This window comes from Emys orbicularis, chromosome 2 (assembly GCF_028017835.1).
Source record: "Emys orbicularis isolate rEmyOrb1 chromosome 2, rEmyOrb1.hap1, whole genome shotgun sequence".
Lineage (NCBI taxonomy): Eukaryota > Metazoa > Chordata > Testudines > Emydidae > Emys > Emys orbicularis.
Window position 1 is genome coordinate 61,472,954 of NC_088684.1, and position 17,300 is coordinate 61,490,253.

Genomic DNA, 17,300 nt, shown 5'->3' on the forward strand with positions numbered 1-17,300 from the left:
TAAAAATCCAAATGCTGAATTGAAAAAGATTGAATCTAGCTCCCCTCCCCTCCTCTTTTTTTTTTTTTTTTTTTTTTTTAAATGGTGGAGACTAAGAACTAAGGGAAACTTGGGGTGGTGTCAACCATGCTTTGTTCAAGAAAGATATCCACTAATACAGTTCACTTCTTAAACTGGTGAAGAGTCAAATATATTCAGAGGTAACCTGTATAACTGGAGCCCCTGCTGTGTTTTAAAATAAGATAGCAAAGTATTGGCTCTGTTCTCTATCCTGGAAACATAAAGTAAAAAGAAAATATATTCTTGCCTGAATATTAAGGAATTCCTTAAAGCAGCTACTTGAACAACTCCACAACAAATATGTACTGCCCTGCTCTGGTACTTTAATTTAGTTTTGGAAGTGCTTCCTAAATATCAATTCGAACCATTTCAAGAAATGTATCTGTTTCCTTGTAGTTCTGCTCTTTTCTTCAGGCTAAGATAGTTGTGAGGACAAATTCAGCTTTCATCTGCAAAAATGAATAGTCTTTCACAGAACTTGGGAAGTTGTGATCACTTCCTTTTTGCCCCTCACCAAATCACCTTAAGGAGAAGATGTAGTCCAAATTGTCAGAGAGATATGCACGCACCAAAAGGTTTAGAAAATCCTCCTTACTTGTCCTGTGCCATCCAGCAGTCAGAGACAACAAGACCTCTAAGTCTTCTAGAAGTTTAAAGTGAAAACATCTCCATCAAAAACCAGAATTGGCATAAACATTTCTTACTCTTTATGAAGAGATATGCAGCAGAACTGGCTGGTCTTAATGTTCCACTTTCACTAAATATTAGATATAAGTATTAGTGGACAGCTCCTTCAAAAGAAGGTGCTACATGAAATAATAGTTCAAAAATTGCAGTTTTTATAAGAAATTGTATATAATTATTGTAATCAGTTCAAAGGTCCTTCAAGTGGATACTACTGTAAGAATCACACTCTTATAGTCTGTGGACCTGCCAGAGGAAGAGAATATAATCATTTTTGTTCTCATTGCATATTTTGTTAGATCAAGATGTTATACCAATAAAAACTAGCAGGATCTTATTAAGAGGGATAAGGCAAAGATGCCACATTTATTGTAAATATACTGATAAAGCAAAAGATAAAAAGTAAACAACGTTGTTTGACTACTTATTTCTTATACACACACACTCACATATATATATATATATAGAGAGAGAGAGAGAGAGAGAGAGAGATTCATTCACACAATCATTCATTCAAGTTCTGTATAGGTGTTATAGTTACCAGCCTAGAAGTTGCTCATGCCAAGTTACTGGCCAGGTATCTTGGTCATGAGGATGGAGCCGAGTCTGTGTCAGATGCACCTGATGCTCCTGGAGGTTGGCAGCAGAACCAGAGACTCAAAGTCCTCAGTCTTGAGAGTCCATTCTTATAGGATTTAATTCCTATGTTAGTCTGTGGGAGCTGTTTCATTCTGCTGTTGCTGACTCAATCAGCAGGTGGCACATTCCTGGTGGCTCCAAACTGTCCAAAGTTTGTGTTTCTCATCCTTCCAGGTGATGGGGTGGATCCCAGTTTACCCTCGGGGGGTGGGGGGGGTTGTCTGGTCATCCACTTGACACATTCTTCGGCCGATGGATACTCCCTTTCTAGGCTGGCACCTCCCTAACCATTCATGTATATCAAGCATTCATCAGCATACATTGCATATCTTAACCATATTTTAATTTACTGTCTCCACCACTTTCAGGGTGTGTGCTAATTCATTTGAGACTCCCGGCCCTTTAATCACAGAGGGTGGGGGTCTGTCCTAGGAGCCCTTGCTATTACAATGAAGTGAAAGTCACTTAACGGCTTATAGTGTTTGTTTACATTGTATCAATTACTTCAAGAACAAAGTCAATTAACTTGTTTGTAAGTTTTACATAGTAATAAAGTTTCTTTCACAGGATAGATACAATCAATGGTTTCTACAGACAGTAGCTTAAAAGTTTTAACAGAAGACCCAAGAGATTTTTGTACTTGGTGAAACTGTTGGATTTTAAAGTGTGGGGGACAAATTATGAGGGGGTCACTGTCACTTGGGGGAATCACTGTTAGTACCTTCTTTAATATCCCTACAAAGAAAGTCTACAGATCTGGCTCACCTTTCAAATGCTTACATTGCTAAAAGGATATGAGGGATCTTATAGGATGATGTTCTAGTCATTAGTCTCCATGCTTTGCAAGAAGCAGTGTTGTCTGAGTTACGATTTACTCTGTAGTAGCAAGTTGTGATCTAGATAATTCTAAGGAGTATTTCACAGCTCTGAAAGTTCTGTTGTGCAGACTTTTCAGTGGGAGGGGCTATGCCTGTGTAACACCGACAGACCCCGGTCGTCAGCGGGCAGGATCGAACCTGGCACTACTGGAGCTAACTGCATGAGCTAAAAGCCATATGGCCCTTAGCTAAGGCTATAGAGCAGACTCATTAATCTCTAAGTGGTCTCAGTGCCACTAGAGGGGACTGAACACCACACCCAGGAGGTGTGTGGGTTACACCTGCATTCAGAGAAAACAAGTTTGCCTGCCTCCAAATCAGCAAGAGCAACTGAAGATCCACTGTTGGAATCAATGGGACCTGTCTGATCTAAAAAAAGGAATCTTTCGGGTAGAACCAAAGTTTATATTCATACTGAGAATATTTATTGGGTTATAACAGATTTGTCTTTGCTTATTGCAAGTTACAATCCTCTTGCATTTTTTTCTGATAGTTTCAGTTAATAAAAATCAGTTTTCGATATATCATTTCCCTTCTTGAGGTTAAGAACAAGTGAAAAAATTGAGGGAAAAACTAGTATTGTGATGGAAGGCTTTCTTAAGTGTAGATACTTGTTACATTCTAATGATAAGACTATTCTGTTTAGTCCCCCTCATGAAGAAGCAAAGCCTGGTTCAAGCACACTTCCACCAGTGAAATCAAAGACAAGCTTTATTGAAGCCGACAAGTACTTCTTACCATTCGAATTGGCATGCCAGTCTAAGTGCCCCAGGATTGTTAGTACATCCCTGGATTGTTTACAGGTCTGTATACAATTGGGCTTTATTAACTGTCTGAAAGAAAGTCTTGTTTGGTTTGACGGGAAGGGGATGGGTAAATGTAACTAAGGAAGAATGTCTTTTTCAGCTACTGTATGGGACATACTAACCAAAATGTATATGATTTTTTTCAGACAACTGTAGACTAGTTTTGAAGAGCAAAGGAAGAAAATGTATCTAGCTATATATATACTTTATATTAACTACAACTAGTTAATTGTATACTAATTTATATATAATGCAACTTGTCCCAAACCTCAATCTTTTGTATTAATGTGCATGTATAGAAAACAACTCTCTGAAAGGCTAAACGTCTGCTACCAGAACAGGTATATTACTGTAAAACTTTTTATATTCTTCATAATTGCAGTAAAATAGTCAAAGTTTACAAATACTCTAGTTTGAGCCCATGACATGTTTCCCATGTAAAGCAGATTAATCTTTCCATCCTGGTCCTGTAATATTGTTCTGAAAAAAAGCTTAAGACGTCTACCAAAAATTCTGTCCGTCTTCCCCTAGGTGGCCTTAGAACAATGAACCCAGTGCATATATTTGTATTCATAGGCACATGCATACCTGGCATACAGTCTCACTATGCTGCCTGTCTACTCTCTCTATTGTGAGTAGGGAGGTTATTGAGACTTACAAGTAGTCTCATGGCTGGAATGCTCAGAGAACAGAATTCTGGTTTTTTAGAATACTCTTCCTTTTCACAAGATTTGAAGCACACATGCAAAGACAAGTGAATACTTGCAAACCAAAACACACCTAGTGGTTCCAATTTTATTTGCCAGCCTTGAAAGTCATCCTGTAAACTTGCTTTCTGTTAAGTGTATTATGACATCGCATAGTACAGATGTAATAGGTAAAAATGTAATGTGAATATCTGTATAATTTTTGAGTCCGTCTCAGAATCCAGTTAAAATTGTTGACAGTTTTTATTTTGAGTAAATGTTTACAGACTGTAAATTGTAGTGTTTTAGGTAAGCTAAATTGATAAACTTCATACTGAGTGATGTTGCAGTTGTTGGATAAGAACATGAATGCTCTTGAAGGATTTTCTACAAATGCTTGAAATGTACTGTGATTTGGGATACACTGCACTGTTCTAATTATCCTGACTTCATTTGTGTCACAAATGTGAATCTACATATTCGATTGCAAGGTTGGATTTATTTAGCATTTCCCTTTCTTTTTCCTTCAGAAACTTATAGCATATGGGCACTTGACTGGAAATGCTCCAGACAGTACAGCTCCAGGCAAAAAATTAATCGATAGAATTATTGAGACAATATGTGGCTGTTTTCAAGGTCCTCAAACAGACGAAGGGGTTCAGCTACAAATAATAAAGGTAATTGCTGACCAAATGCGGTTTCAAATGATTATAGTAATGACAGCAAGAAAATGTGCATGTCCTTGAGGATTCAAAGCATAGTATTTATTTGGAAACACAATTAGTTTTTATTTTATTGCTTTTTTCATCTCCCACACCAGCCCTGTTTCATAAGGTGTTCCTTTCCATTCTTAGCATACTGATAGTACATGTCTGTTATCCTTTTTCTCTCTCACTGCATATGGAGTCATGATTATGACATGAAGCCTTGTCTACAGATGACTGGATGGAATTTAATGCACAGTCCATCAACAGAGCTCTAGTTGGATGAAGGAATTGCTGTAGGTGGGGGACTTTAAGCAGCTGATGAGGTTGATCAGTGGGCCACATGACTGAGCGGACATCAACTTTCTAAAAGGAGGATTCTCACTAGCCATTTTAGAGAGAGAGAAGGAGAAGAGACCGGAAGCCAAAAAGAAGGGTATGCAGGAGGAGAAGATGGGAGGGTCTTGGACATCCCAGAGAACTTGACATAAGCCCAAAGAACATTTCCAGTGGGGTGAGGAAATTGAGACAGGGAAGGGCATGTAGGTGTTTAATTGTTTTGTCTGGATCTGTATTTTTCATGTGCTGTCAAAAGCAGAGGTTCCCCAACTTTGGGGTGTGTTCCCCAACAAGGTTATCAAAGGGTCCAAAGACAGTCACAATGAAGGGCCGGGGTCACAAGGGGTCTGTGTGGGTGGTCTCAGTGGACAGTCTTAGCTGCCTGGAACAGATTCCCTGCCTGCCTTGCTCCCCCACAATGTCACCAACTGGCAGTTATCTTCCTCTAGGGGGAGACTGGTGGGAAGTCTGTGAGCAGGGAGTGGAAGGCTGCACCTCAGGATGCTCATACCCCTGCTGGACAGAGCTCCCTCCTCAGTGTAGCCTTGGGGCTCAGAGCCCTGTCTGCTTCCCCTGCCAAACAGAGCCTGCGCAGGGGAAGCAGATGGAGTGGTGCTGAAGGGACATGGTCAGGAGGGGGCTCTGTCCTGAAGGGGTGCCAATACTCACAGGGTGCATCCTTCTGCTTCCCTTTTAACTCTCTGGCCCTTCAGCGCAGCCCCATTTGCTTCTACTGCATGAGAGAGGAGTGAGATGGGCAGGGAGCTGGGTCCTGGCAGCTGCCCGACTACTACAGGTAGTGGAAGGCTTCCTGAACTGCCATATGATGAGTACCCAGTCCCTGTGGATACAGGGCACCCCTTCCCCTTGGCCCCCATGGATACAAGGAACGCCTCCCTTCAACCCCTTAAAAAGAGGGGGGCACACATGGGACATGAATCTCCAAAGGGGGAAGTTTGGGAACCTCTGGTCTAAAGCAAAGAGTAATTTTATAATCCCCTTTGCAAAGTCTCTGTGTTATGTGCTTCAACTATCAGGTGTTCCTGGAGAGGCAATCTATAAATCAAAGTATCTGCAAGGTTGTAGCTTTGGGAAAGGTTATGTTAAACAACTGGAGCATCCATCAGGGAGAGATCAAGTAGGAGCATTAGAGTTAGTGATGTGTTTCACTGTGCCAGCTTTGTGATTATGTCATTGACTTGTGCATTCAGGAAGTCCAGTGTTTTATTCCCAATGTTGTTGTAAACTCTGCATGTATTTCGCATAAAATGGGTTGCCAAAGAGCTTTTCTCATCACTTCAATAGTCATCCAAGGAGCGCCATTGACAGTGATGCTGGAGGAGAGCATCTATGCTGCCATGACAATAATCTGTCAATGATGAAGAAAAGTAGTGAAGGGCACTCTAAAGAATAATGAATGGATTATATGTGAGCTACCTAATAGATATTTCTCATACATAGGCATCCACTGGTGTAGACACTGCTCTCAGGGTTAGACCTGCTTATTTTGCCGCAAAGGTCACTTGTTTCCCATTCACTCTCTGTATCTCCCAACTTCCTTCTTTGAGTTCAAACTTCTCTATTAGACTGTTGCAGCACTGCAATCTGACTTGAGTTTGCTCTGCTGTTGTCTAGAGAGCAGTTTTAAGTTTACTGCTCTCTCTAACTGACCACTTAGAGTGTGATAATTTCCTGTCTGTGCAAATAATTAATTTTCCAGTAATTGGAACCTGTTGACCTTCTTTTTATGGTAGCGTGAAAGTCCTCTGCTCTGAATTTGTTTTCCTTCTGGCTCCCTCGGCATGTGTGTATCAGTTGCCTTGTCTTTAGCCTCACTCTACTAGGGCTAAGGTAGCATTCATGGCTTGCCTCTGTAATGTTTTCATCTTTGAAATCTGAAGTTCTATTCACACTTTTATGTAATTTTCCATATGTAATATCTATTATCCATAACAAAAAAAGTTGAACTGTATCAATGTCTGTAGAAGAAAATTGGAGTGATAAGAAAGATGGCCCCATAAGCAGATGTCTTTGCTTTTTCTCTTTTCTCTTTTGGGTGGATCTGATATTTGTGTGCTGAGTGTCTTTGGCTCTTTCATAGCCACAAATTCCCATAGCCTCATCTGTTAGTGCATGGCTAGGAGAATTTCCTTTGACTTTTCAAGAGACCTTTCTGTTATCAGTGATAAGCTGAAAGGTTAAAATGAAACAACGTCCTAGTTTGAGTGAATAAAGCATCTAAGCATCTATTGGGTGATAAGACTGCTAAATCTGCTACATATGCAATGACCTCTGTGCAAGCCTGTGGTCTTCATGGTTAGTGTCTGAAGAAGGAGAAAGGCAGAAGCAAATATTTACTGTCAATGTATGTTAATTTTTGAGACTGATTCAAAGTAAAATACTCTTCATGGTTTCATTCATAATAGAGTGAAAATAAAACAGAGCCTTTCATATTAGTTTTTAATAGAAAAATAATTTTGAGAGCTAGAAAAAAGATGGAATGATTGGGGAAAAACTGAAGGGACAGCAATAAAACTTCAGCACAACGCTTTTCACTGTCAGTTTGAGACATTGAATTCAGTGCTAGGAGAGGGTGGAGTGCCACCTACTCAGTTGCTCATTTGCCACATCACTTAAGGACTTATCTATATGCACACTTAGTTTGTGACAAGTGGGGTATAAATGTACCCACCTCTAGTCTACTGCGTACTACGCGTCTGTGTGGACCTTGCTGCTGTACACTAAATGTTCCATAATTCTCTTTGATCTATCCCTCTTTGAAATGGGGTAGATCAAAGTGCTACATGGAAGTTTTAGTGCATGGCAGCAGAATGCACAGATACACTTAATGTACAGCAGACTAGTGCAGGGTACGTTTACATTCTAGCTAGCTTGCTGCAAGCTAACTGTTTGTGTAGACAAGCCATTAGTGGCCTGATTTTCAAAAGTATTGAGCCACCCAGCAGCTTCAATTGACTTGAAAAGAAACTGCTGGGTGCTCAGTACTTTTGAATATTACAGTACTTAATTAAAGGTCTAAACATTGCCTCTGGAACTTAGCATTAGATACTTTTTTGAAAACCTTGAATATGGTTTTCCTTCCAAGTTAGTGACTGGCTGACACTGCTTAGTTTCTGGTATCTGATATCACAGTTTAGGGGGAGATGACTTTTCATAGTGGGTATAGTTTTGAGAGTTGGGGATGTGGAAGGCCCCCTGTTAAAAACTAAGTAGATGTATTTTGTGTGTGTTATGTTGAGGGCTTTAATACAATACATATAATTTAATTTCACAACTGAAAATTAGATATCAGAATCAAACTAGGATTTTAAATCCATTTTACAAAAGAAACTGGTACATACCCAGAGGCATTACAGCCAGTTATCTGAAAAGAACAATCCTTCACATCTATGAGGGGAGACTGAGGCTAGGAAACTTGATGAACTGGTTAGGTTCACTTGTGAAGACAATAGGACAGCTTGCTGATTATTGAAAAGTTACTCAAATTAGAAAAAAACGTAACATTCAGAATTGAATCAAGAAAGAGGTCTGCTCTGTAGATGACTAATTATGCTTCATTCTGAATTCTGGTGACAGAACCCAGGATATGGTGTCTGTGATTACATCCTTTTTTCTGAATAGAAAGAACATTGAGGATAAATGCTTTGTTTCATTATTGCAATGTACTTCTACATTTAAAGAAGTGGAGCTCTTCAAAAACTGAGTATCTAATAAATTTGTTAGTCTCTAAGGTGCCACAAGTACTCCTGTTAACTTCAGTTAGCTTCCTTTTTACCATTTCTAGATTTTTCTGTTTTCCCATTTGCCCTAAGGATAATGTGGCTTGGAAGACATGATTGTAAGCAATAATAATGCAATAATAAAGTAAAATATGCCATCAATCTGATGATCAACAAAATGTTATCAATACACTTCTTTATGTATGGGTTAAATTCTTGTTCTTGTGACCTTAAGTTTCTTCCACTAGTTGGTCTGTGGCTAGCTAATTGTCTTCTCTAAAGATAAATGTGCTGATTAGCTAACAGAATCTTTACTCAAGATTCATTCTATGCTTTCTACATTGTGCTGTAAACAGATAACCTCTTAGTTGTTCTCACAGTAAACCAGATTGCGTTCCCAAGACCAGTGTGCCAGAAATAATGGTTAGGACTACTTATGTTTTATGTCTTGCCTTTCTGTGGCAGAAAATACCCCCAAACAATTAAACAATGGGAATATAACACTTCTCAAGAGGAAAAGACCTCTTCTGCTGGCCAAATGAAGACTACAAAATCTGGCATTAACCCAACAATGTTGGGGTGTTTTGTATAGTCAGGCTTCACTGAGAAGAAAGCCTCGCCCTGTAAAGATTCAGTCCAAGATTTTGAACCACCCTCAACTGTCTTTTTTTTTTTTTTTTAAGACCATTAAGCCAAATCTACTAAGCACAAACAGATCTTTTTATGTTTTTAAACTAAAGGTTGGAAATTGCCATTGTAACACTTCTTTGTGCATTTTTGTATCTTGTTTTTCCTGTCCCTGTTTGTTTCATTGTAACATAAGCATTATATCCTTTTGTGGATCATTCAGTATAAAAAGAGAATGCAAGTTCTACAAACGTAGAACCAAATATTTAGTTCTAGAACGTTAATTTTTCACTTGGATTAAAACTGGTTCAGTGGTAAACATGCAGTTTACTTGCTAAATCTAAAATCGCTCCAAGAATTTTGTAGAACTGTTACATTTGGTACTATGTAATTATATATAAAGAAATGCCTAAAAGTAAAGGAAAACGATAGAGTTCGTAACTGAATGTGAGAATCTGAAACATAAGAATTGATACCTGAAGATTCCCCTACCTGTCTCCAACATATCTCAGAAAATCTGAAGAAGTCTCTATAAGAGATGCTCTCCTGCTGATCCCAGCAGAGTTGAGTGTAAGAGTTGCTGTCAATCAACCTGACTGTTTTACTGCCTCTCCTCTGGCCTGTTACTCTGGTGATTTTCACATTTGAAGCTAAGGAGCAGCGTGGTGTATCCACCTAATGTGTGTATTCTGAGGCGATGGGCCCAGTGAAGAAAGTTTTGAGACTCCGGATGTGATCCTGGTTAAAACCTACATAGCCTACCTGGACCTGTTTGATCATCCCTCTCACAGGCTGAGAGGAGTTGTGTGTTCTGCATCTGAAACCAGAAGTTTATAAAGAAAAATTGATGTATACAGGTTTAACTATAAAAAAAAAAAAAAACAGACTTAAATAAAAGCAGCAAAGAGTCCTGTGGCACCTTATAGACTAACAGACGTATTGGAGCATGAGCTTTCGTGGGTGAATACCCACTTCATGCATCCGACGAAGTGGGTATTCACCCACGAAAGCTCATGCTCCAATACGTCTGTTAGTCTATAAGGTGCCACAGGACTCTTTGCTGCTTTTACAGATCTAGACTAACACGGCTACCCCTCTGATACTAGACTTAAATAAGAAATTCAATAGTTCACTTACCTGGATCTGACAAACTAGAAATGGAAATTGACACACAAAGGTGCAGTTGTATGACCAGTGTTGTAGAGAATCGATCGAGACAGACACTGAACTTGAGTGCCCAAAATATAAGGGAGTGCGGGATAGAATTCCTCATTTGATCAAGAATAGTACAATTCCTTCTCATCAAAAAGTAATGATGGGAAAACGGCACCTCACTCTATAGAAATCTGCCAGGAATGGAGACAAAATCAAAACCAGATACATTGTGAAGCCTCTCTTTGACAGATGTCTGAAGAGGTTTTTTTTTTTTTTTACACTTTGGCGACACTTCTATAGCTTTTCAGTCTAGAAAATTTTATTGAATTTCAATTTTTGAACCATTCATCATAGCCTAAGTTGTTCTCTAATAACTGAGTTCATAACTGCGTCTCAGGCTTCACCTTTTAAAGACTAGTTAAATATCTGGCTTCAGGAAGAGGACTGAAATTACCTTAAAACATCTCTTTGACCTCTGAGTGGGGGAGAAATCCTTCCTTAGCTAGTGGACAGGCCTTTATGGAACCATCTGAGCAGATCCTCAAATCAGGCGCTCCTTCCCTAGGTTTTGTTTTTAGATGACTACTTGAATTTAGCCTCCGTATAGTATCCTGATTCTCATGAGAAAGGAGAGATAGTCAAGAGTGCAACTGTTATTTTTATCTAGTTTAAAGAAGTTTTAATTGATTCAAACAACATTAGGCCACTACATAGTTTTATTTAATGTTTGTTTATTTAGATATAAAACTAAACAGCAAAGAATGCCCATTCAGAGCTCTGAATTCCTTCGCATTTAAAAGCACCTTAAAAAAAAAAAAGTTGCACAATGTAAGGCTTAATCATTTGTGTGTATCACGTGTCCTACAGCATCCAAAATTACCTGTATTGAAAGCTTTTACACTTCTTTAGTATACTAAAAATGTACTGTAAGTTAATATAAGGTTTCCTTTATCATTGTATATTAAGAAATTAGCTTTATGATATCATACACCTCTTACTGTTTTTGGACCTCAGTTACTTCTTATGGTCACCTTAAAAACACTTGCTGTCTGATGGTCACTGTTGTATATTTGCCAGAGACACATTTTTGCTTTAAATTTTTTCTTCTCTTAAAAGGTTGTCTTGAGCAAAAGAATCCTGATGGGATAAAAAGTTGGTTATTATAGTTTTAATGTGTATTGTTCTTCTATAATAACTTTCTCTTTAAAACCTTGTTTTTTTTCTTTGATTATTTGAATTGTTTATATAGTTGTATATAAGAACGGCCATATTGGGTCAGACCAAAGGTCCATCTAGCCCAGTATCCTGTCTTCCTACAGTGGCCAATGCCAGGTGCCCCAGAGGGAATGAACAGGACAAGTAATCAAGTGATCCATTCCTTGTTGCCCATTCCCAGCTTCTGGCAAACAGAGGCTAGGGACACCATCTCTGCCCATCCTGGCTAATAGCCATTGATGGACCTATCCTCCATGAACTTATCTAGTTCTTCTTGGAACTCTGTTATAGTCTTGGTTTTCACAACATTCTCTGGCAAAGAGTTGCACAGGTTGACTGTGCGTTGTATGAAGAAATACTTCCTTTTTGTTTGTTTTAAACCTGCTGCCTATTAATTTCATTTGGTGACCCCTAGTTCTTGTGTTATGAGAGAGTAAATAACACTTCCTTATTTACTTTCTCTATACCAGTTATGATTTTATAGACCTCTATCATGTCTTATCTATCCCTTTCTTAATGATTCCCAATATTCTATTAGCCTTTTTGACTGCCACTGCACATTGAGTGGATGTATTCAGAGCACTATCCACAATGACTCCAAGATCTCTCTCTTGAGTGGTAACAGCTAATTTAGACTCCATCATTTTTTATGTGTAGTTGGGATTATGTTTTCCAATGTGCATTACTTTGCATTTATCAACATTGAATTTCATCTGCTGTTTTGTTGCCCAGTCACCCAGTTTTGTGAGATATAATGAAAGGAATCCTGTTGTAATTTAATGAAAGGAATCCTGCTTTGTAAAGGGATCCAGTGGAAAACCCAAAGAAAATAATTATTTATAACATCTAATATATAAAATAAAAAATATTACATTTATAAAGTTTGTATCTTTCTCAGTTTGCTGGTTCCCCCATCAGTGGAATAATCCTTCAAAAGAATTCTACTTAATCTTGCTCACACTATGGTGGAGAAAGGCTATGCACATATAAGACTCTATTCTTTAATATTTTCTCTTAAGTTGCTGCTAATAGGTATATTTTTTTATTTTCATTGTTTTTCTGTTGTAGATTTTAATGTATTTTCTAGGTACTTGTAAATTGCTAAAATTTTAACTTGTATAACAACTGTATGTGATTTAGTATACTTAAGAAAAGATGCCACCAAATGTAAATTTGCCTATCCTGAAGTTGAATGATAGAAAATAATTTTATGTATGCAGAACTCTCCTTACAATTTCTACCTGAGACTTTTAGATAAGGGTACAATTGTACAAGCATCTGGGGAAAGTCTGGTGTAGCTGCTTGGTGAGCATAGTCAATGGCGCAAAGAAGACAAGAGAATATTTGTAATATGTTTACAGATAATTATGTTGTAATAAATTTGAGTTTTTGTGTGAAGCCCCTCCCCCCCCCAAGTTACTTTGCTTTTTATTTGGTGGACATTATTTTGTAGATATACACTGTTAAGGGCATAATATTAGAGCTGCCATGGGTCAGACCATGGTCCATCTTGCCCAGTATTCTGTTTCTGGCAGAGGCCCATAACAGAGCTTCAGGGGGAGTGTACAAAACAGGGCAGTTATGGAGGGATCCATCTTCTGTCTTCCACTACCGCCTTCTGGTAGTCAGAGGTGTAGGGTTACCCCAAAGCATGAGGTTGCATCCCTGACCTCTTGACTAATAGCCATTGATTAACATATCCTCCTTGGACTTGCCTAGTTCTTTTTTTGAACCCAGTTATACTTTTGGCCATCACAACATCCCATGGCAATGAATTCCACAGGTTAGTTGTGCATTGTGTGAAAAAGTTCTCTCTCTTGTTTGTCTTAAACCTCCTGCCTATTAATTTAATTGAGTAATCTCTGGTTTAAATCTCTGGGTAAATATTCACTTCTATTCACATTTTGCACAACATTTATGATTTTATAGACCTCTATCATATCCTCCCTCCCTCCCCCCCATATCATCTCTTTTCTAGGCTGAACAGCCTTGATATTTTTAGATCTCCTCACATGGAAACTGTTCCATACCCTTGTTCATCTTCGTTGCCCTTCTCTGAATCTTTTCTGGTTCTGTTATATCCGTTTTGAGCTTGGTTGACCAGAATGGAACACAGTATTCGAGGTGTAGGCGCACCATGGTTTTATATAGTGACGTTATATTTTCTGTACCTCTCCTAATAGTTCCTAACATACTGTTAGCCTTTTTGACTGTCACTGCACACTGAGTGAAAGTTTCTAGGGAACTATCCATCATGGCTCCAAGAGCTTTTTCTTGGGTGGGAACAGCGAATTTAGAACCCATCATCGTATATGTTTAGTTAAGATTATTTTTCCAATATACATTACTTTGCACTTATTACTTTGGCACTCCTCTACATTTGTTGCCCAGTCACCCAGTTTTGTGAGATTCCCTCTGTAACGTCTCACAGTTTGCTTTGGACTTACCTTTTTTGAATAATTTTGTATTCTCTGCAAATTTTACCACTTCATTGTCCACCCCCTTTTCCAGATCATTAATGAATATGTTGAACAGCTCAGGGCCCAATACAGATCCTTGGGGGACCCTGTTGCCCACTTTCCTCCACTGTGAAAACTGACCATTTATTTGTCCCCTTTGTTTCCTATCTTTCAACCAGTTACTGATCCATAAGAGGACCTTCCCTCTTATCCCATGGCTACTTAGTTTCCTTAAGAGCCTTTGTTGAGAAACCTTGTTGAATTCATCACCAAAGTCTCTTACCCTTGTTGAGTAAAGATCACATATGTTTTGCAAAGCCATAAGGTGCATGTGGAGTGGAATGATAGTTGTAGTTTGGTGCAGTGGGCTTGGACTCAAAAACTAGGGCTTTTATTCCTAGTTCTGCCACAGACTTTCTTTTTGACCTAGAGCAAATCTGTGTCCCTCTGTTTTTCATTTGTAGAATGGTTACAAGGATACTTCCTTATATCACAGGGGTATTTATGAAGATAATTTGATTAATGTGTGTGAGGTACTTGGATATGACTTGATGAGTACCATAGAAAAACTTATCAGTAAACAAGAAATGTAACTGAAGCTATGTACCGGTTGTTTTGTATATAGAAATGTGCATAGAAAATATTTTAAACTAGTTCAATGCTTCATTTAAGAAGGAGAAGGGTTCTAACTTAATATGTTCTTTTTTAGGCTTTACTCACTGCAGTAACATCTCAACACATAGAAATTCATGAAGGAACCGTGCTGCAGGCTGTAAGAACATGTTACAATATCTATCTTGCAAGCAAAAATCTCATAAATCAGACCACAGCCAAGGCCACTCTCACACAAATGCTGAATGTTATATTTGCACGTATGGAAAACCAAGCAGTGAGTATCTTAATATTCTGTATGTAGAAAATAGTTCCTAAAAGATCATTTTAATTATAGACTTGTTTAGTTATTCATACTACAAGATTGTATGGTATTTGTAACTTTTCATTCAATAAATAACTACTTAATTTTTTTTTATGGTATTGATCATTCAGATTGTTCTTTTGATATTTTGGTATATGAACTAGCTGATGAATTAAAAGAATTGAAGCAGAAACTTTGCTCATCTCTTCGGTAAACTGGAAACGGATTTTGAACTTTGCAATGTAGTGAAGCACAGGCCATGAAGCACATACTACAGCACATTGTCCTCCAGAAGTTGGAATGGAATCAGACTCCTTCAATCTCAACATTCCTCTGGTGTCAGCAAATAGCTGTGAAACCAACTGGCAAAGTGTGTCACGTCCTCCTCTAGCTGTCAGCCTACACAGAGGATGACAACTTTCTACTGCTATCAGTTACTCCATTAGCTCAAGTGGCAGAGGTTTATGTGGATCAAAAGGTTCAGCCCTGCTTATGAGCCATGTGGGTGTCAGTGTGATTCCACATGATAGCATTTGTGTTTTCAATTTGCTTTTTTAAAATCCTAGGTAATTACACACACACAAACCTATGTAAAAAGAATGTTATGGTTGCAAAGTCCAGCTTTCAGAGATTCTGAAATGCCAATCTCCCCCTCCCCCTGCCTTGTGCACATGCCCTGTGATGGTCCTTAATAACATGGTCACATAGTATTTTTTTCCACAGAAAGCCTCCCTCATTCAGTGCACAGAGTAGAGTACATAATCTTGATTCATTCACCCAGAGCATAAAGTATCAGGGGAGCCGTGTTAGTCTGTATCCACAAAAACAACAAGGAATCTGGTGGCACCTTAAAGACAAACATTTATTTGGGCATAAGCTTTCGTGGGTAAAAAACCCACTACTTCAGATGCATGGAGTGAAAATTACAGATGCATGCATTATACTGACACATGAAGAGAAGGGAGTTACTTCACAAGTGGAGAACCAGTGTTGGCAGGGCCAATTCAATCAGGGTGGATGTAGTCCCCTCCCAATAACTGATGAGTAGGTGTCAATTCCAGGAGAGGCAAAGTTGCTTTTGTAGTGAGCCAGTGGCTCCCAGTTCCTATTCAAGCCCAAATTAATGGTGTTAAATTTGCAAATGAATTTTAGTTCTGCAGTTTCTCTTTGAAGTCTGTTTCTGAAGTTTTTTGTTCAAGTATGGCTACTTTTAAATCCATTAGAGAATGTCCAGGAAGATTGAAGTGTTCTCCTATTGGCTTTTGTATGTTACCATTCCTGATGTCCGATTTGTGTCCATTTATTCTTTTACGTAGAGACTGTCTGGTTTGGCCAATGTACATGGCAGAGGGGCATTGCTGACACATGATGGCATATATAACATTAGTAGATGTGCCGGCTGAATGAGTCCCTGATGGTGTGGCTGATGTGATTGGGTCCTCAGATGATGTCGCTAGAGTAGATATGGGGACAGAATAGGCAATGAGGTTTGTTACAGGGATTGGTTCCTAGGTTAGTGTTTCTGTGGTGTGGTGGTGTAGTTGCTGGTGAGTATTTGCTTCAGGTTGTGGGACTGTCTGTAAGCGAGGACTAGCCTGCCTCCCAAGGTCTGTGAGAGTGAGGGATCATTTTCTAGGATAGGTTGTAGATCGTTGACGATGTGCTGGAGAGATTTTAGCTGGGTGTATGTGATGGCCAGTGGTGTTCTGTTGTTTTCCTTGTTGGGCCTGTCCTGTAGTAGGTGACTTCTGGGTACCCGTATCGCTCTGTCAATCTGTTTCCTCACTTCCCCAGGTGGGTATTGTAGTTTTAAGAATGCTTGATAAAGATCTTGTAGGTTTTTTGTCTCTGTCTGAGGGATTGGAGCAAATTCGGTTGTATCTTAGGGCTTGGTTGTAGACAATGGATCGTGTGATGTGTCTTGGATGGAAGCTGGAAGCATGTAGGTAGGTATAGCGGTCAGTAGGTTTCTGGTATAGGGTGGTGTTTGTGACCATCACTTATTTGCACTGTAGTGTAATGGATCTCTTGTGTGGACTGGTCCAGGCTGAGGTTGATGGTGGGTGGAAATTGTGGATGGTGGGGTGGAAATTGCCCTAAGCGAGATGAGTACCCAGAAGTCACCTACTACAGGACAGGTCCAACAAGGAAAATAACAGAGCACCAGGAACTGAGCATGCATTAAGGAGAAAACAAAATATTGAATAGCTGCTCTTTAATTGAGCACCATCCATCGTGTGCACTGACTAGGCAGGGGTCTTGTGGGGAAAAAAGTGTGATCACATATTTAATGACTATCATAATGCATAAGTGCAAGGGGGCCAAATTAAGGTTGCACAAACAACGGTAATACTGGCATTTCCTAACTTCTGAATGCTTAACTTTGCACCCT

General features: G+C 39.0%; 1 protein-coding gene across 6 annotated transcripts in view; it reads left to right on the forward strand.

Annotated features, from left to right (window-relative positions):
* ARFGEF1 (ADP ribosylation factor guanine nucleotide exchange factor 1) overlaps positions 1-17,300 on the forward strand; it is a 181,877-nt gene that overhangs the window by 80,314 nt on the left and 84,263 nt on the right. For all 6 annotated transcript variants that reach the window (XM_065397696.1, XM_065397695.1, XM_065397698.1 and 3 more), the window contains exons 3-5: positions 2,908-3,064; positions 4,284-4,430; positions 14,702-14,881. In XM_065397696.1, coding sequence (XP_065253768.1) covers positions 2,908-3,064; positions 4,284-4,430; positions 14,702-14,881 — 484 coding nt within the window. The remainder of the gene's footprint in view (positions 1-2,907; positions 3,065-4,283; positions 4,431-14,701; positions 14,882-17,300) is intronic.